We start from the raw sequence: 22,965 nt of genomic DNA, 5'->3' as shown, positions 1-22,965 counted from the left end.
TTTTTTTTTTTTATAAAAGTCAAATGGTTGGGTTATTTTTTTTTTACTTCCGGTCAGCACGCGTAACAAACGACCCGGATGTCTTTGAAGTCCTCCAAAGTGAGTTCCACTATGCGGGACGTGCTCCCAACTGTGAGCGGCGCTCGTGACTCGGCTCGGAGCAGTTTTCCGGGTGGTTTTGGGTCCGGCTCGTGCGGCGGTGTCAGGCTGAAGGAAGGAAGAGCCGAGTCAAGTTAGTGTCGGTGTTCCCCTCCAGCATATGCGACTGCAATTCACGCCGGTATTTTTGCGGCGACGACGAGGACGACTTTTGAGAGTTGTTTTCCGCGGGATTGCGAACGTCTCGCGAGCTGTTCCGCGCGCGTGACATGAGCGGGGAGCCAGCTGGGAAGTCCCCCGGCGAGGAGCCGCGCTCGGGGGAAGCCCCGGAGAACGAGCCCGGGGACCAAGTGCCGCAGACGCGCCTGTACAAGCGCCGCTGGGCGACGGTGCTCCTCTTCAGCTGCTACTCGCTGTGCAACTCGTACCAGTGGATCCAGTACGGCATCATCAGCAACATCTTCGTCAAGTTCTACCAAGTGGACGCCTTCACCATCGACTGGATGTCCATGATCTACATGCTGACCTACATCCCCTTCATCTTCCCGGTGACGTGGCTGCTGGACAAGAAGGGTCTGCGGGTGGTCGCCCTGGCCGCCACGGCGCTCAACTGCGCCGGCACGTGGCTGAAGGTGGCCAGCGTCCGGCCGCACCTGTTCGCCGTCACCTTCCTGGGGCAGTTCTGCTGCTCCCTGGCGCAGGTCTTCATCCTGGGCATGCCGTCCCGGATCGCGTCCGTGTGGTTCGGGTCCAACGAGGTGTCCACCGCCTGCTCCGTCGGCGTCTTCGGGAACCAGGTCAGCCGCCTCGTTTCGGGACTTGGCCGGAAAACTCGCCTATTCGCTGTTTTTGTGGCCTCACATCGGTGGTGCCTTGAGTTTTGTTTTGGGTCAATCTGTAAACTGCTACAAGCTGTTTATTGCCACTCCCAGTTGAACTTTACTCAAACCAAACCTTAATGTAAACACATCATGGGAAACGCCATAGATGGGCTAACGATTAACATGCGCGTCAGTGTTAGAACCCTTGAAGCAACAGATATTTGTTCACAAGGACGCAGACACGCACGCACATTCAGGTAAAAAGAAGGTATGGCTGTCTTAGACTGCCCCCAGGTGGCCAAGGCATGCACACCAGAATGAGCAGCACAATGTGTGCCTCATTGAAGGATAAAGTGGGACATTTTTTTGATGTTACTAGTACAGTATTTAGAAAAAATTAAGAATTTTAATTTGTATTAGTCTTATTATTTTAATAGTGGCAAGGTGTTTATTTGTATGCCTAACAAGCGTCTATTCAGGAAAAGATTTTATTTCGTGGAATAATTGTTCTCAATTTGGGAATTGCCAGGCTGACACGTTCCCCCAAAGCCGAGATTAAATGCCGTATTTACAGGCAGTGTAAACTAAGAGCCTCTTTAATTTTGACGTGAAGGGGAAAAGGTGGCATCTATTTGAGGTATGGCATTTCATTTTATTTTTTTCTTCCAAATGGCTGATGCTGGCTCTTTTAATACTAGGGTTTGGTTTATTCCAGTAAAATCTTTCTTCCGTGCCACGTTGTAAAATGATGCCATATTTGGTTTGCTGCCGCAGCTGGGCATCGCCATCGGCTTCCTGGTGCCCCCCATCCTGGTGCCCAATGTGGACAACGTGGACACGCTGGCCCACCACATCGGCGTCATGTTCTACATCACCGCGGGAGTGGCCACCTTCCTCTTCATCCTCGTCGTCATCTGTAAGAGAGAGATTAGGTCCACCGGGCGATTAAGATAAAGAAATCATGCCAATCGAGATACCCGCAAGCGCACCCGTGTATCCATTTTGTAAAATATCGCTTTGCTTTTTGATGCTGACTCACATGTTCACAAAAGTGTCCCTGGTCTTCCGTTCTGCTATTCCTCACTCGGGTCGCGGCCGTGCTGGAGCCATCAAAATTTTTTTTTTGGTGTGTTTCAGCGCAGAATTCGGAATTCAAATGAGTTGGTTGCATTGAAAGAAATACACTTGTAGGTGGACTTGCCGCCAGGGGGGCGTTGCGGTTGTGTCGAAGTTGCGGGAACGCTCGGTAGCATTCAGCGACACAAAAGGACACTTGTGATGTGGAGAAAGGCCAGAGTACAACCATTCTTTCCACATTCGCACTGATTTAACTCTCATTCCTTGTTGATGAATTAACATACAAGGCCATAGAATATATATTTTCCTAGTTTTGTATCAAAAGCGCAGGGAGAAACTAAAGAGAAAGCTCGTGACTGACCTTTAGCATGCGCTCAGATGAGTTTAGATTTCATTTACTGAACTAGTTAGCGAGCTGTGGACTCGAGCTAAACTATCGTGCAAGGCTACCACGGCCATTTGCTAGCTATAGTTTTTGGCATACAAGTATGGGAAAAGGGCCTTCAATTTGGCAAGTTCCACTGTTAACAATAGAGCGCAATAAGCCTTTAGTTCATTAAAGGTCGCCGTACTTCCTGGTTGAGACAAATGTGACCCGCAGGGGCTAAGCTAACGAACCTCAAGTGAGCTAGCTTGTGTTCCTGACGCAATTTCGATCGTTAATATTAGGCTTTAGACAATCAGGATTTTTGAAAAACCGATCACAAAATGGAGGAATGTGCCTATTTAAATGACCTGTTCATTTACTGGATATGCTTGTGTACTTAATTGCTCAAAAATGATATCTACAATAAATAATGTATCTTTGTTCCTCTATTTATGGCAGCGAGGCATAGTGACAGACAGAGCAAATGAATGGTCTTCTATGAGATGGCAGGAAGTAAATAGAGTCATGAATGGATCCACTTTTTGTGACATTTGTGACATTTGTTAGTGTGCCGTGAGATTTTCCAATTGTAAAATATGTTCCATGGCTCCATAAAGGTGGGAAATCACTGCTCTAGTCACATCGGGCGTTCTAATCAGTCAGGTCAAACCAGCATTACAACGTGACAGAAATAATGCTGCTAACTTACTGTCATTAAAATACTTCCAATTTAATGAAATGACTTCACCCACACCGAAACCTAAGAGCATGATTCGACAGAACGGCGGCATGTTTACGTACAACCGTCAGTGCTAGCGGTAGCTTGCTAGGCTACATAACGTTTTTGTTGCCTGCTCGCGAGCCGTATCGTATTCAAAGGACGTGAACGTACCTCAAGCGAGCCTTAAACCGACGTCCTCTCCTGTCCCGAGCACCGGTGACCACCAACGCACGTTCCCCCCCCCCATTTTGCCCTTATAATACAAAGTGGGCGTGCACCACTCTTGTTGTCGTTGCCACGGTAACGAGTCGCATTTGAGTTGACAAGATAAAACCCAATGATCGTAAAAAACGGGATGCGGTGGTATCGGAATAGTCTGACATAGTCTGACATAGTGCAATCGTGAAAGAGAGCACATTTGTCATGTAGTCCGATTCGGGCATTACGTGTCGTCTGTCCCACACCGCCGCCATTTTTTCCCCCTTTTTTAAAAAAAATAACTTTATTGGCCGTCAGATATTTCCAATACTACGTCAAAAGACGCGCGACAAGGCTAAAAAATAAACTAGCTTTTGGATTCAAATATACTGTGCACGATGGCGACGCGGAGAAGGGCAACGCGACCGCAGTCGTGTTTTACGGGTTTCCGCGTGTTAACGGTTTTCCTTCAGCTGTCGCATTTTGCTTCTTTGCTTGCTGATTTTTGTGAAATTGCTTGTGTAGATGTCGTGAGTGGTGGTCTTTATTCCTTTTTTTTAACAGACCTCCGGCAGGCAGCATTCATCTGCTCAATCTGACTCCGGCATCGAAACAGGAGTTGAGAACATTCAGCGAGTGCTTTTCCCACGCCGTATTGTTCACAATCTTCTCCTTTGTGTCAAGTCTTCCAGGAGCGCCCCGAGCTCCCCCCCACCACGGCGCAGGCCACGGCTCGAAGCGTCCCGCCCGAGCGCTACTCGTACGGCGCCTCCGTTCGGCGGCTCCTCCGCAACAGGCCCTTCGTCCTCCTCATCGTCACGTACGGTACGCTGTCATTACGCTCAACTTTGGTTGGATGTTGCGCGTTTTTGCACGCAGCACACTCGCGCTCACTCAGTTGAGAGAAACTGCGGTTTTGTTTTGTTTTTGGAAGTTGTGATTTTTGTCAAACAAAATAATGACAATGACATCCTTCAGTTGTTTCGAAACACATTTTATTGAAGCGTTTTGACATCGTCTAAGTTGCATCTTTGCGAGATAAAGATTCATGTCCTCCATGATCTTATTTGAGAATATTATAGTTTTAAAGTAGTCTTCACTCTTATTTTGTGAGAGAAAATATTTGCAACTGTTCATTCCCATGCCCACTTTTATCCAATATAAGATGATTCTACTGTTTAGAACCACATGGAAATCCCTCGAAATAGTCTGAAATATTCTCTGGTCTCATATTCATCTTCTGTCAAACCCGAATGTTTCCAGTCTGCCGCACAAATACAACTTTTAAGTCTGTGCGTTTAATGGCTGCCCAATGGGATCAATTGTGGGCGTCCGCAACCCCCACTTCCGTCTTGTTCCGTCTCGTCCGCTTTACGAAGCGGTGATGACAGCGTGGTCCGCCCCCTCCCAAAATGTTATCTTATCTAGCGATCTCATGAAAATTATTAGACAGCTGAAGAGGATGGGCGCATGTTGGCACCGGAGGAGTCCAAAGTTTGTTTACAGTCGGCCGATGATTAACCTGAGGCCTTGCGCCGCCCGGCCGGCTTTTCTGAGCGTGTTGACCCGGCTCGCACTTGAACCCGGGTCACCTTGCGTTTGACAACATTTCCCGGGACTATTATTAGCAGCGAGCATCCAGACCCGCCAGCGAGATTCACTCGAGCTGCCTTCTCTCTGCTTTTCAGTTTGCTTTTGTTTCTTTATGTTACATGCAAGATGTAGAAGCTACGCATGGAGATTTTCTAAGGCTGTAACGAAACGGTGTCCAAGCTGAATATCGCAGTACTCAAAAACACAAACGTGCGTATCATTACAGCGCTAATATTTTCCCCACCGTTCACACAAAACCCGGCGTGCTACAAATACACGATTTTGAAGCGTGGACCACAACACTTTTATTGGACATTTTTACGACCGCAAATGAGCGTTTCACAGTCGACACTATTTTGAATAATGAGTCAAAAATATTTACTAGCGCTTGCATGACTGAAAACCTATGCAAGTTTCACCGTGGCATTTGCCACTTTTTACCGATTTGTCGAATAATATTAATAGTATATATTTCCACATTAGACAGCGGGCAAAACTTGCTTTGCGTCTTTGAGTCTTCAAGGCTCCTGATAATCCTCTTCTTGTTTGTGCGGGAGTGCAAGCAAAACAGATCAATGCCAGCCATTGTTGAATTCCTTGGAACAGAACAGCAGTGTTTTGCCTTTTTTTTTTTTTTTTGTGAAACTTGGCCACAAAAACATCCAGAGGGAATCGTCAAAGCCTTGACGGAGTCACAGCTGCCTGCAATGTGTTCACGCCAATGCTTTGCAAGGAGGTCACGCTTCCATTTGTTTGTTAGCTTCACAAGAAAAAAAAAAGATGTCACTCTAAAACCTTGAGGATCTATTGAACATCAAGAAGTATTTTTTTATTCACCCCCCCCCATTTTTCTTAATTTTTATTTCTATGGTTGTCATCTTGCAGGCTTGAACGTGGGTTGTTTCTACGCCGTTGGCACCCTGCTGAACCGCATGATCATCGAGCACTACCCGGTAAGTCTGGCGGCATGTTTATTATTACTTTGACTTACGAGTTCAAGTCGCTCTGTGACTAAGCTTGCAACTCCGTTTACTTGTATATCAAATGACTTCTCCCAATTGAAATGCAATTAATCGGTTCCACCCTCTTCGAACTAACACATTTTTTGTTATGTTTTTAGCATAGCATTGTATTGTATAAAACATAACAAAATATGTACTGTAGTATCTGTGTTGGATGTGTGTACCTTTAAGTCATTCACTGCCATAGACGTTTTTGTTCATCAACTGGATTCCAACCGTTAACTGCCACCGACGAATATATTCGTCAATCTGTTTTTCAGCAGGTGAGACTTTGAAGAGAGTCTCGCCCAGCTTGAAATTCAGGTTTGTAAACCACTGTAATGACTAACACAGCTCTCTAGGTGGCGCCGTTGCATCAATTTGGATTTGAGATCAGCACCGCTTTTGAGTAGAGGTTAAAGATTAGGCGGTGAATCTCGGTTTGTCGCATCGATTAATAAGCGACAATTTCATATAACGTGCCGATTTCACACCTAGCACGTCCAACACAGTGAATGACATTACCAACGTTTTAGTAGTCATATTTACATTCATGTTTTGTAATTCTTTGAAGCAAGAGCGACGACTTCACTTGTCTGTATAAAGCATCACCACACCAAGCCAGCAACCAAGTTTAGAAAACTTTTAATATTGTAGCGTAAAAGTTGAAATAAATAAATTGTAATTTTATCAGTTGACTGTGACAAGCTTGACTAGCTTGGGAAATGAGGTGCCACTGAACAGGGAACGCACCAGCGGCAAAGCGCGGCGTGCATCCTGCGTTGCGATCGAGCCAGAATGGGACAAGGATCGCCTCGCCGGGCCGCCGGCACGTTGCGGCCCGGCTTGGTCCCAGCGATTGCGTGGCAAACGGCTAAAGATTTGTGTGTCCCACACCCAAAGTGCATCATCAAATCGGACAACAACTTCACTCATCATGACGAGCAAACAGTGGACCGGTCACAAATTGCGAAAATATGCAAATCATTTATGCCCATTACATTTATTTATTTTTTAACCCCAAATATTATCGAATAAGCAAGGATATACCACAATAATAATTTTCCACAAAATTAAAAATGAGGGTTGTCCCTCCCCCCCAAAAAAGAGACAAAAACTTCTGTGGATGGGTAACAGGTGGCAAACTGTGAATATGTGGGGGTCCACTGTAGCATCCCTCCATTTTCTGTCGCGCTTCTCCTCACGCGGGTCGCGGGCGTGCCGGAGCCTATCCCAGCTATCATCGGGCAGGAGGCGGGGCACACCCTGGACTGGTTGCCAGCCAATCGCAGGGCACATTCACATTCACACCTGCGGGCAATTTAGAGTCTTCAATTAACCTCGCACGCATGTTTTTGGGATGTGGGAGGAAAGCGGAGTGCCCGGAGAAAAGCCACGCGGGCGCGGGGAGAACGAGCAAACTCCACACAGGCGGGGCCGGGATTTGAACCCCGGACCTCAGAACTGTGAGACAGACGTTCTAACCCGTCGTCTACCGTGCCGCCTTTTTATGCTACTCGTCTAAAAATAGACATGCAAAGATTTAGAATTTGTTTTGTTTTGTTATTGCCAATGTTTTTAGTTTGTTGTCTTCAAGGAAAGTAATGCGGTAACCACTGCCAGTGGTCGGGTGGCACCCTAGCGCCCTCTACTGACCAGCCACCAGCACTGCTCAAAACACAAAAAGTAAAACAAATTCACCATGTGAAAAACTTGAGTTGGGCCACTCGTCTTGTAGAGCTACCACTGAATAGAGTTGGGGAGTCAGATTTACAATTTGCTGGGCTCTTCAAACAACAAACACTTTTTCCACGACCCGAGGGACAAATATTGGCGCAAACGGCCGTTAGACTGACAGGAAGTGAAAGCGAAAGTCGCTTGGCTCCGTCCCCCGAAAGCGCAAATCAACCACCAAACTCATCCGAGCGTTTCTGTGATGGATCTCGCAACTTTTTGGACGCGCACGATTGTCCAACATGTGTCCCGATTGATTGAAATGCGCCTTTGTCGTCACGACTCCTCCGTGCCGGGAGGTGAGCGCTCGCACACGCGGTCAAGTCGCGCACTTGCGGACTGACGCGTGAGCAAAGGTCGGAACGACGCCGATGGGGAAGTTCGCCGCGTTTCGCTTCCTCCTTTCCTGCGCGAACGCTCGGGAGCCGAGTTGGTCGTCATCCGTGCGGGCGGCAAACGAAGAGGAAGAAAACGGCCAGGCCAGAAGAGGACCTCGTACAGTACATAAAAATCCGCTCGACCAGTCCGAAGTCATGGACACAAACAAAAAGTTATTTCATAACTTGCATAACAGCTGCACATTCAAATATTGACTTTATTGCGCTGGAACGTTGAATGCAAACGGCCCATCGGGAGCAGCGCTAACTTACTGTATTTCCTCAAACGATATAGACTAATAAGAAGCATTATCATACACATTCCTTCAATAAATCAATACCTCGCCTGGAATACCAAAACATGATGCAACAGTGAAAAATAGAGCAAAAGCAAAATGTTTCATTCCATATTTGATTCCAATTCCTTATTATTTGTGGAAATGATCATAAAATGCGCATGTTGTTCAACGTTTTCAAAGAATCAGTGCCTCCCGCCGCCATAAACGCCGTCTGCGCGTCCCGTCGCCAACGGCCGCTAAACGTTGTGCCGTGTCGCTCCCAGGGCGAAGAGGTGAACGCGGGCAGGATCGGCCTGACCATCGTCATCGCCGGCATGGCGGGCTCGCTCATCTGCGGCGTGTGGCTGGACCGCACCAAAACCTACAAGTGAGTGTCCGAAACCGAGGCGCGTCTTTAGTCACGCTCGCGTGTTTTTGTGTTTGAACATCAATAACGGCTCTTCGTCTGTTTGTTCAGGTGTGGCTTTGATGTTGACCCCGTGTGACCTTTTGTCCCCCTGCAGGCGGCGAGGGGGGCTTCACTTTTGACCTGGCACGCAGCCCGCCGCCTGTTGTTTATTTCCGAAATTCGGTGCGAATTTAGCCTGAGAGTTTGTTTCTATTTTTCTGGTTTGGTAATATGTGAACTTTCCGGTTTACGAAGTATGTTGTCGAACACAACGGGACCGCACAACTTTTTGTGCACGTGTGTGTGTGTGTGTGTGTGGGGGTTGGGGGGGGTGGGGGGGGGGGGGGGCTGATGTTGATCAAAATTGGAACTTGGAATTTTTTTTGCGCCACAATGAAGTACTTGCTGTAGGTACTAAAAGAGGCCCCGCCTTCTTCTGCTATTTTCCAGGCAGACCACCCTGGCCGTGTACTTCATGTCTCTCGTGGGCATGATCGTCTACGCCGCCACGCTCGGCCTCGGGCACCTTTGGGTGGTCTTCATCACCGCCGGAGTTCTCGGGTACGCTCGTGAAAGGGACGATTTGTCGGCAGACGCTGAAAACGTTGACGAGGAGGGCGGCGCACGTTCTGGATCCGCCCCAAATAGACGAACATCTGGGACATAGCTCAACCCTTCTCGCTCGCTTTCAACGCATTCAAAACAAACGATATATCTAATATTAGAATATCAGAAAGCCCTTTTTCAAGTATTCTTTTGCGCCTGTTCTCACTCTCGCTGGCGCAGTTCTTCAAATGAGAGGCCCAGCGTGCTTGCTTCAAGCAGTTTATTTGGCACTCCCAGTTGAAGGCCACTGTAAAACTGACACACAAAACCAAAATGAAACATTGTACGGATATTGAACCAAACTTCATTTTGTCCAACGAAAGTCCACTAGCTTAATGCTAACCTATAATGCAAAATGCTGTCGAGGGTTTTAAGCAACTGCTACTTTTAACAGACGGCGCATACAAACGGAGCAAACGACAATACGTACAGCCCTATACGATGTTCGCACGCTATCGGGACCGAGCCCCGCTTCGTGAAAAAGCGAAGCCCTGTGAGTCCCAAAAAAAGGATTAGGAATGCCTATAGGTGCCACAAGATGGCGGCAAAGCAATACTTTGGTCAAAATGAAGCTCCTTGTTTCCGACGCGTCGTCGCAAAATTCTCTGCCAGTGACCGGCGGGCAAGCGCCTCGTGCCGGCGGTCCCTCGCTCGCACGTTGACCTTTGACCCGTGCGCTCGACGGTCACAGACTCGCCGTCGTGCGCTTCTGACGTTGCGAACGGAGACGCCTCCGACAAACTCGATACGAGATCGCAAACACGCCGGCGAGATGGTGGCCATTTCTGCTCGCGTTTCAGCTGGAATTTGCGCGCTGAGAACGTTTTGTTCTTTCCGTTCTCGCGCACTGCCGACGCACGCGGCACAGAACGGGTTCGTCCAAACAACCGTCCCTTCGCACCCAAAATTGATCACAATATGCTAACGTATGCGAGTCCAATGATTCTTGCAAACAGTCGACGATGCGTTCCTGTGCTTTTGAGGTTCTTCATGACGGGCTACCTGCCGCTGGGCTTCGAGTACGCCGTGGAGCTGACGTATCCCGAGTCGGAGGGGACGTCCTCCGGCCTCCTCAACTGCTCGGCGCAGGTAACGCGCGCCTTGAAAAAAACAAACATTCCTATGAATGCAACCGTTTTTCTTGCCGAATTACAACATTCGTCTTTCTTCTCATAATCTTCCGACTTTGTTGTGGTAAAAATGCGACTTATTCCTCCTCAAATTCTTCTCGTGACAATGTGAAGCTAATAACAGCACGTTATTGTTGAAAATTAAGTTTTTTTTTGTTGTCATAACTTCATTGTTGTATAAGAACTTATTTTTCCTCAAAACAAATGTTCCTTTTGTCAGAAATGTTTGCAAAATGACACCATATTTTCTTTCTTGATATTCCAACTTAATTGTCCTGAAATTCGGACTTTGATCACTGGACTTGTTGAACGTTGGCGTTTGGCCACGACACTCTCGGGTACTTTGCTTCCTTTCCGGAAGCATCTCGGCCGCCGTATCCGAGTTTGCGCCTTGACGCTCCCGTTGTGCGCTCGCAGGTCTTCGGCATCGTCTTCACCATCTGCCAGGGCAAGATCATCGACAAATTCGGCACGCTGCCCGGAAACGTCTTCCTGTGCGTCTTCCTGCTGGTGGGCGCCGTCGTGACGGGTGAGCGATTTTCCCGACGGGAGGACGGTCACTTAACGAGTCGCTTGAGTTTATCGCAAGATGGGAAAAGAGACGCGTCATACGAGCTACTCGAAGCGGAATGTAAGATGCGTTTCATATTTTACAAACAGAAAAAAAAAAAATCCTCTTTGGAAGATGATCAAAAATCCGCTTGCGTTTGCTTGGCTCCTCGTTTTTGGGAACAAAAACCCTTTTTCACGGACGGTGAGCTGCTTAGTTGCTGCAGACCTTCAAGTGCAAATTAAGCTTAATGATTTTCTGTGCCTTCCAGTTGTGCAATGTTTTTTTTTTTTTTTTTTTCCAGTTTTTGCTTTTTCCCCTGTGATGTGCGCACACTCGCGGCTGACAACGAGGCGCTCTAAAGCGTCCGCGACGGCAGACTGTCCGAAGACGACACGCAATTTCGGGGTGTAGGCGTAGCTCGCTAGCTAACCGCATGTCTGAATTTTGTGGGATAAGCGCTGATGCCGACGAGGGCGCCGGAGTTCTTAATTAGTGGGCGAGGGGCGACTGGGCCCCGTTTTTAGCCGCACCCCAAAAGGTCCGCAAAACTGAAATGTCGCCAAACTGTTGAACGCGCTTTATGGCCGCAATTGCAACGGTTGCGTCTTTGCAGCTTTTCAGCAATTCTTTTCAAAGGTGTCTCGTGTATTTTCAAACCAACGTAAGCGTTCGCTCGACGGGAAAGTAACGAAGGGGGCGGCGGCGGCGCTGGGGTGGCTGGGGTCGCTCGGGGGGCTGCCATCGATCGCTTTGCTCACGTGCGCTGTCTTTCACGACCGGCAGGCTTCATCAAGTCCGACCTGCGGAGGCAGAAAGCCAACGCGTCGGCCAGCGCGGAAGCAGAAGTAAGTGTCCGACGCCGAGCCGGAGGCGGACGTGCCGTGGGACTCGGGACTTCCTGTCCAGGTCTCGCGTGTGCGTGCGTCTCACCCCCCCCCCTCCCGGCCCCCCATTGTGGTTATTTTTGCCAGCGCTCCACATTTGTCAGTGTTCCTCCTCCTTCGTCTGTTTGCACGCTTTCAAATGTTCACCAAAACGCGTCAGACTTCCTTCTTGAAGTTTCACTGAACTTTGAGCCTCCTGTTAAGAAATCGAACATTGGAGATGATCTTAATCTCTCCATTAAGTGATTCGAGTCGGGTACCGGTGGCAAACGGCTACGGTCGCCCTTCAAATAGAAATTTTGGCTGAACAACAAAAAATGGAGACGTGCTTTTGAAATCCGTTTGGATTGGAGATCGTGACTTTCAGATGAGGATTGCTCGGATTCGTCATACGTGCTTTTGAAAGTGTAAGCTCAAAAACACTTTTTATTGCATTGAGAAACGATTTGAAATTGTTTGGCCTGTCGCCGGGCGGCCTTCAAAGCGTTTGGATTGCAGATTTTGTCCATTTAAGGAGGAAAGTTTGGGTCGGAGGTCGGTATGCGCTTTGGATGGCAAATGCCCGCTTTCGACTGGAGGGAAATTGCTGCGAATGGAAATACTGGACCTGGCTTGGGCGCCATTTTGAATGGAGATGCGGAGTTCCGACAATTTTGAGCGGAATGTGGAATGGAACGGAATTTGTTTTGAACGTGATTTAGTGCTACTGTGGAAAAAAAACTTCCGAATGAATGTTTGAAGTGTTTGAATTTGCCTGCCTGCACTTTGATGAACTGATGATCTTCTTCTGCGTCTTTTTGATGTTTTTGTCTTCTGTTCAAAAATGGAAAAAAAAATCCTCTTTGGGAGATGATCAAGCCAATCGAAAGAAAAATCTGCTTGCGTTTGCTTGGCTCCTCGTTTTTTTTTGTTTTGCTGCTGGTCTTGTGCAATTTCCTTGAAGACGGCGTGCCGCTTGAAAGCGTCTCGCGTGGAACGAAGTTGCCGCGGCGACCCGAGCGAATGAAGGCCGAGTGACGGGCGGTTGTGATTTTAGGCGGCGATGACGACGTCGGGACGAGACTGCGGCGCCGCGGCCTTAATCTCCACGTCGCAGACGCCGTCTTCGCTTCCGTAAACGTACAAAATCTCATCAAATCGTAGCTCCGCCCACAGACCCAATAAGGTAACGACCACTCGCCGAGCTCCGCTTGCGTGCGCTGACCTTTGACCTGCTGCTAGGCAACTTTGCTTTAAAGCGACTGTGCGCGCACTTGATCGGTTGACGTGATTCCGTGGCGCCGTTGACGCGCGTCGCGTTGAACACGAATCTCAGAACGCGCCGCGGCCAGCGTCGTTGTCAAAATCAATCAATGCAGAATTCTTCCACTTGGGAAAAAGAAATCTTGACCAAATTAGATTTTCAGATGTGTCGCACTGCCGCTTCGGAGGAAAATTGCACAAAAATGAGCAATGAAATTCCAGAATGATCATTAATTATGGAGTAATGATCATTTCCCATTTTGGGATTATTTCAAACTATTTTAAGTGTTTTTGATGAACGTAATTCCATTATTGCTGTACTTTTTTTTTCAATAAAACACCTATAGGGATATTTATTATTGTGTAAATAAATTTTTATTATTAAAGGTTTAATGCATTTAAATGTAAGTCTTCATTTTTTTTTAAACTTAGACATTCTACATTTGATGAGAAAATGAAGCAAATATTGATTTTACTCAATTCAATTCTGGATTTTCATTTTTCATCAGTTAAAAAAATAATTTGAAGTGCAAATATTTATTCATTAACGATACAAATTTCAATGTATCTTTATATTTTTGTATTTCATTCTTTGTTTTGAAAATAGTTTATTCGAGAAATGTTTTTTTTTAAAAATGCAATTATTTTGTACTTTTTGTACTGTTTTAATCGAAATCTCTTGTGGAAAATTCAACAAAAAAAAAAGGATCTAAATGAGTTAAAAAGAATGACCTTTTTTCTATGCAGTCCTTTTGCTTCACGTCCTGAGCATTTTTGAGACGAACTACCCGAAAACCTGCCTTTTGATGTGTTTATTTTTTTTTTATCTTCAGTGTCCATCGGACGGGCCGAGAGGGGGCGTGTCCACGCGCGCCATCATCCAACAAGCAAAGTTTTAAAAAGAGCACAAATAGCAGCGTTTACATCTGACAATTGCAATTATTTATTCCACCCATGTATGAATTCATGTTCAATTCAGATTTTCTAACTTCAACAAAATTATGCAGTGATTTTTCAGAATCAGAATGAGAATCATCTTGATTTTGGCAAGTATGTCCAAAAAAACCACCCAAGGAATTTGTCTCCGGTCGTCGGAGCCGCTCGAGTGCGACAACAGGCGGTCGATTGACACAGAAAGAACGCTTTGGAGACAGAAAAAAAAGGCTTAATAGTTATGTGGTAATGCCTGTACATTATTTAATTTTGTAACAATCGTGCAAAAGATGCAGAGTCCTCTCGCACTTAACGCAGTTGGAATGACTCCTATTGCAAAGGGCGCCGAGACTTCAAGGAGCGCGTGCGCTTTAAAGTGCCGACTTTATAGCTACATGTTCAATAACTTTTGACAATCGTAAATCAATTGTGCCTTGAAAATGTTAACGGTATTGAAAATGTAGATTTTGTAAGGACGCAAAATGTCTTTGACTGATAACATTTGTCCGACCGCCTCTCTCTCTCGTCTTGCAAGTCAACAACAAGATCAATATGTGACATGAATCATTTTTACACATGCCTGTATATTTATGTAATACTCATATCGACTTTAATAGGACATAAAAGTAATTTTAATAAGACGTTGAGTCAGTTTTGGGTTGTTTTTTTTATTGTCCCTGCAGGACTTCATGGCGCCTTCCGTTTTGGCCACACGGTGGCGCCACGGCACCGTGCTTGAACGCTCATTTGACGGGGACAAGGCCTCAGGCTAGTGTCAATACTTTGTTGCACTCATTGATCTTCGCAGTCTGCTTTTTCTAACCTTAATAGAAAGAGGGCAAGTACAGGCAGTAGCCTAGCTTAGCATGAGAGCAAAGCGAGCCTGAAAACTTTCAATAAACGAGACTGAGCGGAAGTTTGGATTCAGCGGTGCCTTGAGAGAGCAGTTTAATGGGATGCGTCCACACGCTTGTATCTCAAGTCAGTGTTTTCAAAATCTGTTGGTCGAAAATAATAGAATGTCAATAAACAGTTTGATAAATTCACGACGGCTCCTTCCGTCGTGCGCGACTCGGGCAGCGTTTGGCAAAGTAATGAAGTGCTCGTGCACACGGACCCTCCTCGGGAAAAATATTTCTTTCGAATATCAAATCATAAAAGAATTGAAATGACAAAATAAAGTCAAGTCGCTATGTTTGGCACTTGGCAAGTGCCGTGACGCCAGCGAATGAGCGATCGGGACGGGACGGGACAGGACAGGTGACTTTAGTTCCAATGTTGTTGCTTTCTTCAGCTAAGCGCTCGGGCGCACAGTTCCACAAAAGAAGACAAGCGGAGGAGGAAAAGAAGTCCCAATATAAAGGTCACGTTATGTCGACATCTTTTTCAAAGAGCGTTTTGTGTATAAAGCACCTGTTTGAGCTCGCTAGCTTGAAATCCAGTAAGCATTAGCTTAAGGCGCTGATGTCGGGTCGAACGAGTCCGGCATGCGCCAAGTGCTAATTGGGCTGTCGTTACGTGACCGATTTCAGCAAAGAACGACTCTCCTTTTAATTGGAATGCGTAATCACGGCAATTGTGAATGTTAAAACAACACTTGAGTCAGTCGAAGGCTCGAACGTGACGACGTAGAAATGACACGTTTGTGCAAATCCTCAATATAATTCAAATGCGCTTCCAAGCACCTCATCGCTGGAGACCCCGTGGAAGGAACCGTCAAACTATTCGACGCAAAAGGAAAATGTTTCTCGGTCATTGAGCGAAATCTCCCATCGCTGAATCGATCTCTTTCGAGTGGGGAGGCGGAGCTTATTTGCAATAACTTGACAACTAACTTTTGAACACGGAAAAACACAGACAACATGGATTCAAATGTCACGGAATGCCCAACGAATATGCTAACGGCAAATAGATGGCTACGCTGCTCGCCCTCTGTTGAGGTAGGGGCAAACTTATTGACGTCGGCCCAGAGAACTCCGCAAACGTCCAAACGACCAAAACTGCCCAGAAGAGGGAAAAAAGAAAAGGGGCAATGGGAGAACGACGGGGTCAAGTTGTGGCAACTTTCGCTTTAGCTGTCGCAGCAGCCGTCACTCGCGTGATTTGTTTGGCAGCGACGAGAGAGTCATGCGTCCGCTTTCTGTGCTGCTTATCCTCGCTCGGGTCGCGGGCGTGCTGGAACAAAACGTTCTATTTTATAGTTTGGTTTTTTCAAATTGTCCGATTCTCTTGAGCACTTTGTAGAATGGTGGCAAATGATCGCTCCTATTTGCCAAGGACGTCTACGCGCGTGAAGGCTAATGACAAAATTCCCGTCTGTAGATTTGCCGCCGACGGAAATGAGGGTTGGCGTCGGACGGTCTCCGAGCGTCGACCTTCCGTGTTAACGTTCTCCCCAAAGTAGCAAAAGAATACTTTGGCGGTGGCGCGCGGCTCCAAACGTGAACTCGTCCTCTAAATCCTCGCAGCCGCTGGATTTCCGTTTGTTCACGCAGCGGCGACGTCAAATGCTTCGCCGCAGTAAAACTGATATTGCCAAATGGGATTTGCGAGGAAATGAAGCTTTCTTTTTGTTGGATCCCACGGGGGCCTCGTGGCGTCCGTTTCCCGGTCGCTCCGAAGCGATCGTGATGGAATCCATATCTTTTATGATGTACATTATGAATGCTTCATGCATTGGCTTCTGGTGCTTTTGTTGGCACGCATGGAGTCTTCTAGTTTTTGGCAAAACCCCCAGCCAACCCCCCTTTGCCTTGTCAGCACTTTGAGCTGATTTTCTGAGGGAAGCGCATCGTTGAGGTGTTCGCTTCATCTTCAGATTAGTTTCTTCTTTTTTAAATGGTTTTAGATTGTTCAAAATCTCAGCATTTGCTTTGAATTGATGGAAAAACGGCAAATTTCTCTGAATGTTCTGATGAGAGCAGACCTCTGAAAAACAAAAAGTTGCTTAACTGCCCGCGTTGAGGAAAGCGAGCGCCCGCCCAACGCGGGAAGAGGACAATCGCGAAAGGATTAGCAGTCAACACTTGCGGTCATCAACTGCCGGGGGAGGAATGAGGCGTGGGAAACGATATTTCAGGCCCCGTTTTGCGCATGACGGGAGATGCCGGGGCCGCAAGTGCCGCCAAGCACAACAAAAGGTCCAAAGATCTTTGCCGCTTTTGACTGCAAAAGATAACACGCAAATCCTAGCCGTGGACTAAGCCTCTTTTTTTGGAACATGTATATAAAAAAAAAAAGTTTTCTAAATGGAGAACTTGTCAACACACGAGAAGCAGCCGAGCTCAGCGCTTCTGAACGCACACCGATTCCCGACGTGAGTTCGTCCACCGACTTCGAAAGCTCTTTTCCGAAAACAGATTTTGACGACTTCGAAAGCGAGGCCGCGTTGCTCGGCCTGCCAGGTGGAAAAGTTTTGTCGTCGTCGTCGTCGTAAACATTTGCTATTTCCTCACGGAAGTGCGGAGAAGAGCCCGATCACCTGCAAAATTGTGCAATAATACGCGGACGCCGGAGCTAGCGTTAGCAACTACCGATTTCAACCGGTTCCGTGAGATTAAATGCGCAGGTTTTAGTCAGGGGAAAAGAAAGAATAAAGACGAATGCATTTGAAGATGAAGCTTGTACGTCGTGATCACGTCGTAGATGATGCACTTCCCATGGAAAAAGGAAAAATGGGCTGAAACGTCTTCGCTGACCGCGCAGTGCGAAAATGGCTTCTCGCGAACTCCAAAACTTTGTGCTCTCATATGCCGGGACGGTTTAGAACTGAGGAGCAGCGGCGGCCGGTGAAGTTTTCCCCTCCCAAACGTTTTTGATGCACTAAGCCAACGTTCAGTCGTCAGGCCGCAAAAGCAGCAAGTCGACTGTGACGCCAAGTCCAACTTAGCTTCTGTACATGCGTGAGAAGTAATACCCGTCCAGACCAGCGGCGGCAGTAGACACTGTTCCTCATTTAGAAAAAAAAAAGTGATATCAAAAATGGAAACAAAGCATATCTCTTTTCTCGTTTCTCTGTAAGCTCGTGCGAGAGTTTGCTCTCCGGACTCCTGCTGATCAATTTGTCTTCACACTTTTCCGTGCAGGTAGCCCTGGTCCACGTCCAAAATCAAATGTCGTTAGGCGCAGAAATCAGCAGAATCCCGCGGCACGGGCCGTCTGTCGCTGTGTCGTTGATTTCCTTTCGGCACTGCCTGTTCTCGTCTCCAGCGCCGATTCGCTAGCTGACAGCCAATCGGAGAGGTCAACGTCTCGGACAATCGACACCAATTCCACACGTTGAATCGGGTAAAAGCTTCCCACCGAGGGGCCGCCAACGGCCCCGTCGTGCCGACGCCGCACGCTACGCTCGGCAGGCTGACAGACGCCCGACGGACCTGCCGACTGCCGACGTCGGATTTGTCGATCGGGCGTTTAGGTGACTTGATATGGTCTCAATTTTCCTATCAACTGCCGAAGTCGGATGTGACAAACGAGAGCTGCTGACACGCGACGAGCCTCCTGCCGCGGTGTCGACATTTCGGCCGATTGTTGCGGATTGACGAGTCGAGCGGCCGGCGCGCCGGAACGCTCATCCTTTTTATTGTCAAACCTTTCACGAGCGGGTAAAGATCGGCGCGACGCAGACCGCGAAATCAGACAACACAGATGCGCGATCTTTAAATGTATACCGTTCTTTTTCTTTGATTTGATTTGGATTATTTTTGCCTGACTCAGCCGAGTGGTGAAGCGGCGGAGCCCCTTCTCCTGGCAACAATATTTGTCGTCCTAGCTCGCCCCGCCTAAGAAATGCTAACGAAAACCACCGCGGACCGAAGTCAAATGCGTCCGAAACGGAGCCGCTGTCGCCATGGTAACAAATGGCGAGAACAGGACGGGCCCTCGCGTCCAACCTGCTCGACGCCGATCTGTCAACTAGTAGCGGCGGTTAGCCGCGCCGTCCCTTTGCTCCCCACAGCGAACGATCCTTTTACGTGCGCTTTTTTTGCGGTGTGGAAAAGCAGCAAGGAGCGGCGTTGCCACGGAAACTCGGACGGACGGCGTTGAAAACCACAAACGGTGGCGCACGCAAGATTGGAGTTTTTTTCCTTTTCTTTTCTTTTTAAGGACGCTGCCTCGTAGTCTATCATTCTTCTCAATCCCTTTTTGGATTTCCTCCGACGTTTTGAGGTCTACTGCGGATGATTTTTCTCCATTTTGGACCAGCTGCTGTGTTCTCAAGCAACGCTTTTGGATTCTTTGTCGGTAAAATGTAGTTGTAACGACCCTTCGCGGAGCGCAAAGCCATGCAGCGTTGAGTCCTCTCGAGGGACTTGTAACCTTTTGGTGCTAGCGTCATATTCGGAATGACTGGACATTTAGCAAATCAGCAACACGCGGAGATCGGCTTTCCTCGTCGTAACTGCCAGACATTTTTATGGGCGTTTTGACTCTTTGTTAAATAAAAACGTAAAGCATAAAGGTTTACATGGCCTGGAGGCTTTTGCAGATCAATTTTTGTAGAAATCCACAGTAGCAAAATTTAGCATTTAGCATTTAGCCTTAAGTGTTAACACTCCTAAAATAATGATAGTCCCGTAATTTCGTAGTTCCCTCGTCAATTCAGTTTCCCGATTAAAGTGCCGTGCCCTAGCTAGCTTCTTGCTAGCGATAGCCTTCCGTTGAATATCTAATGACTGACAGGAGAAGTACATGAAGTTCTGGGAACGTAGGTCCAGTTGGATCTTGGCTTTTGGCGCTAGTTGCGCTAATCCGATTTGAGCGGTCTCGTTTGTGACAAGTTACGTTTTTCCCGGCGGATGAAATGCTCGATTCTAATCTTTTGCTGCTGTTGCGTTTTCACAAAACTGTCAAGTTGTCGATGATGAACTTTAAAAAAAAAAAAAAAAAAATGGAATTACCCGTACCAAGAATTTTGTCTGCCTCTAAAGTACTGATTGAGATTTTATCACAACTTTGTTTTTTTTTTTGTCGTTTTGTTCATTTTTTTGGTTCATGTTGACTTTTGTACCTCCCAATGATTGTTGATTTGTGATGTTAATCTGCGTATTTCTAAAAGCGATGAAGTGGTTGGCCTCCCACGTATTGTGATGTGGACCCCTGAGGCCGCATATGAATCACATTTTCAGGACTTGCATAAATGCCCTTTAGAATAAGCTCTGTAAGCTAACGCCGCGGTGCGATTCCAGCCAAAGGAAGTGTGTTGCGGAGCCGCATCTGTTGATATCGTTGCCGGCTGATGGCTTCGCCATGTGCAGCTGACCGACGGCATACCTGAACGAGCTCCAGATTCCCTGCACTTTTTTGTGCTGATGAAAAAAAAAGCCATTGTTAGAACATGCGCCGTGCTCGATGATGCTTGACTGTCAGCGTTAACGTTCATGTTTTACACTGTCCAAAAAATCCGAACCAGCATCACGCGGGATGTCGCATCTCGGCACGGGCCGCTTACCGGTTTGAAGGTCTACCGTGGTTTTAAAAAGTCATGATTTGAAAACCGCTAAAGCGTTCCATGACTGATACGAGCCGTTTTTGTTTCGTTTTAGTCGTCAGTGCAGCCAAAGTGACGTGACTCCTCCCCCTCAGTAGTCAGTGAGCCCGGCAACTTTTCCCTTGTGGAAAAAGTCCCATTTTTTTGGGTGCTTCGGGTTGGTAGAGGAAGGACTTGCAAAACTCACTGCGTCTGTTTTTGTTTTTGTTTTCAAATTGTAACAATGGTATTTGGCTAACTTTCTTTTCCACTTGTATGCCTGTTTCTTGCAACTGTAGTAAAAAAAAAAAAAAATGTTTTACGTTCAAGCCTGGACCAACTATTTCCCGAAATAAATGTGCAGCAGCGTTTTCGCAGCCAGGAGCGACTTTGCCAAGTAGCGCTCGTTTTCCCGTCAGGTCTGGCGCGGTCATCTCCGAGTGGCGTTTGGACGGCCGCGATTGGCCGGCGTTATGTAAGAACACGCTTTTGTCGCCCTTGAGATCAGCGCGTTTTTGACCGGAACGCATCGATGAAACCTCGTTTCTACCCGACTCCTACGGACTAGAACTCGATAAAGAGATGAGATTCCCCTCGTACTCGCTCCGCTGCATTCGTCTCCAAACTCTCCAACATGCCGGAAGTTGGAGTGGAGATCATATTTGTCCGGTAGTGGCTTCACTGCAATCTCCAAAATGCTTCTGCCCAGCTGCCGACTACAACTAGACGAGATCATATTTCACCGGTTCTCGCTTTGCTGTGGCTAAAGACTCTCAGAAATGCTGCGGCCCGAGTACTGACGAGAACGAGGAGAAGACATCCGATTTCATTGGCTCTCAAAAATTCAGAGTTGAATTTCAAATCTTCCGGTTGAAATCTCGAATCGAGGATTTAGCAGCCAACGCTGCGGGGCTTCTCATCGGATATTTGGTGCGCGGTGGTCGTAAAAGTGCAAGCGATTGGGAGCGAAGCGTGTTGTTTGGATGGCGGGCGTGGCCCGTACGCGGGATTGCAACATTCCGAGTCGAACGCAATAACAGATGTTCACGCACTCCTCTGGGAGACGGGCAATTAGTCGTCCGGCGAAGGGGAAACGCTTGACTCCAATAGGGTAAACACTTAATTTTGAAGGAATAAGAATTGTGCTTTGCTCAGAAAAAAACAAAACAACAACAACTTGGCAAAACACAAATTGTTTCCCAACAGAATCAGGAACTAATCTGTGGAAATTCCCCAAGAAAAGATGGCGGCATCTCAGCTCGCTTTCACTGTTCCACCTTTTGCGGACGACCACATACCGTGTCCGATTGTCATCAATATGATGAATATATGCTGAGAAGTCTGTTTTGGTTTGTTTTTCTTTTCAATGCCTACTACATGTTGATATCTAGAAAATGTTATTGTTTGGTTTCATTGTAATTGTCAAAGTAGAAGTTGTTGGAAGGCTTAGAATTAGCGTAACATCTATGCTAGTTTCTGTCTATGGCTCTTGGCCTTATAGGTTAGCATTAAGCTAGCTAGCTTTCATGAGACAAAATCAAACGGTTTGGTTGAACAGTTTGGGGTTTAAATATACAATGTTTAACTCTGTTCCGTTTTTATGGGTTAGTTTGACACTAAGTTGACATGAAACAGCTTGGAACAAAAACTTTTTGGGGGAGAACTGTGCGAACGAGTCTTTTTATTTCGCAGTTTGGCATTCATAGTCACTTATTGGTGGATTTATTATTATTATTATTATTTTTTAACCTATTTCTGTATATTATATAAATAAAATGACATGGTCTTTCTATCGGGGAGTATGTATCACCCATCGCGGGTGGGCCTGGAACGTTCCCCAACTGGACACAATTGAATATTTTTGTTCATGATTATTATTTTGTTCCCATTTAATCAAAGAAATGAAAGCGTGGCATTTGCGCCCCAGAAATGCTCGGCGCAAGATGCGGTATGCTTTGGATCTGTCGTGGCCCGCAGTCGCCGGTTCGAATGCTGAAAGTAAAAACACAACGCCGCCTTTGGGAAAGGAAAGTCCAAGTAGCGGAATGACTCAAATGGAAACGTGTTCCTCCGTCCGTCTGTGGCGCGGCTTTCTGTTGATTGTCAGTGTCACTTTTGTTGTCTTTCTTCTATCCGGTCAAGCCATGACCCAATTGGATCACAGTGACATCACAACACAGAACTGTATGAAATACTGTACGAGCGTTTCCATTTAAAGACACATGGTTTTAATGAGAGAAACTCGAGTTCAGTCATGACCAAAATAATCTACTGCTCTTTCTACCTCCAAATGGCAAAGGCAGGATGTTGTGGTTACGCGTGCATTTGTATGATTCTCATCGACATGACTCGCGTGCTAAGGAAAGAAAAGCCTCACTTTGAATTTTGAAGCCAAAAGAAATGAGACATTAGCGCCACCAGCTGGAAACGGATGTCGAGCCTTCGCACAGGTCGGCACGTTCTCGCGAACATC

The 22,965-nt window shown here is 46.9% G+C and overlaps 1 protein-coding gene across 18 annotated transcripts in view; it reads left to right on the top strand.

Moving 5' to 3' along the window:
• Positions 1 to 38: 38 nt before the first annotated feature.
• Positions 39 to 22,965, top strand: part of LOC133468617 (steroid hormone receptor ERR2-like) — a 105,346-nt gene continuing 82,419 nt past the window's right edge. For 2 of the 18 annotated variants that reach the window (XM_061754731.1, XM_061754730.1), the window contains exons 1-9: positions 40 to 896; positions 1,695 to 1,836; positions 3,968 to 4,108; positions 5,762 to 5,829; positions 8,551 to 8,654; positions 9,126 to 9,236; positions 10,238 to 10,370; positions 10,829 to 10,940; positions 11,748 to 11,809. In XM_061754731.1, the coding sequence (XP_061610715.1) occupies positions 369 to 896; positions 1,695 to 1,836; positions 3,968 to 4,108; positions 5,762 to 5,829; positions 8,551 to 8,654; positions 9,126 to 9,236; positions 10,238 to 10,370; positions 10,829 to 10,940; positions 11,748 to 11,809 (1,401 nt within the window). In that variant the 5' untranslated portion in view covers positions 40 to 368. Of the gene's footprint in view, positions 897 to 1,694; positions 1,837 to 3,847; positions 4,109 to 5,761; positions 5,830 to 8,550; positions 8,655 to 8,790; positions 8,859 to 9,125; positions 10,371 to 10,828; positions 10,941 to 11,747; positions 11,810 to 12,884; positions 13,014 to 13,923; positions 14,665 to 22,965 lie in introns of those variants that run through there. The other 16 variants (XR_009785537.1, XM_061754726.1, XM_061754728.1 and 13 more) reach the window with 15 other exon arrangements.

Source organism: Phyllopteryx taeniolatus, chromosome 18 (assembly GCF_024500385.1).
Source record: "Phyllopteryx taeniolatus isolate TA_2022b chromosome 18, UOR_Ptae_1.2, whole genome shotgun sequence".
Taxonomy (NCBI): Eukaryota; Metazoa; Chordata; class Actinopteri; order Syngnathiformes; family Syngnathidae; genus Phyllopteryx; species Phyllopteryx taeniolatus.
The sequence above is the reverse complement of the archived record's forward strand: the minus strand, read 5'-3'. Positions and strand labels throughout refer to the sequence as shown.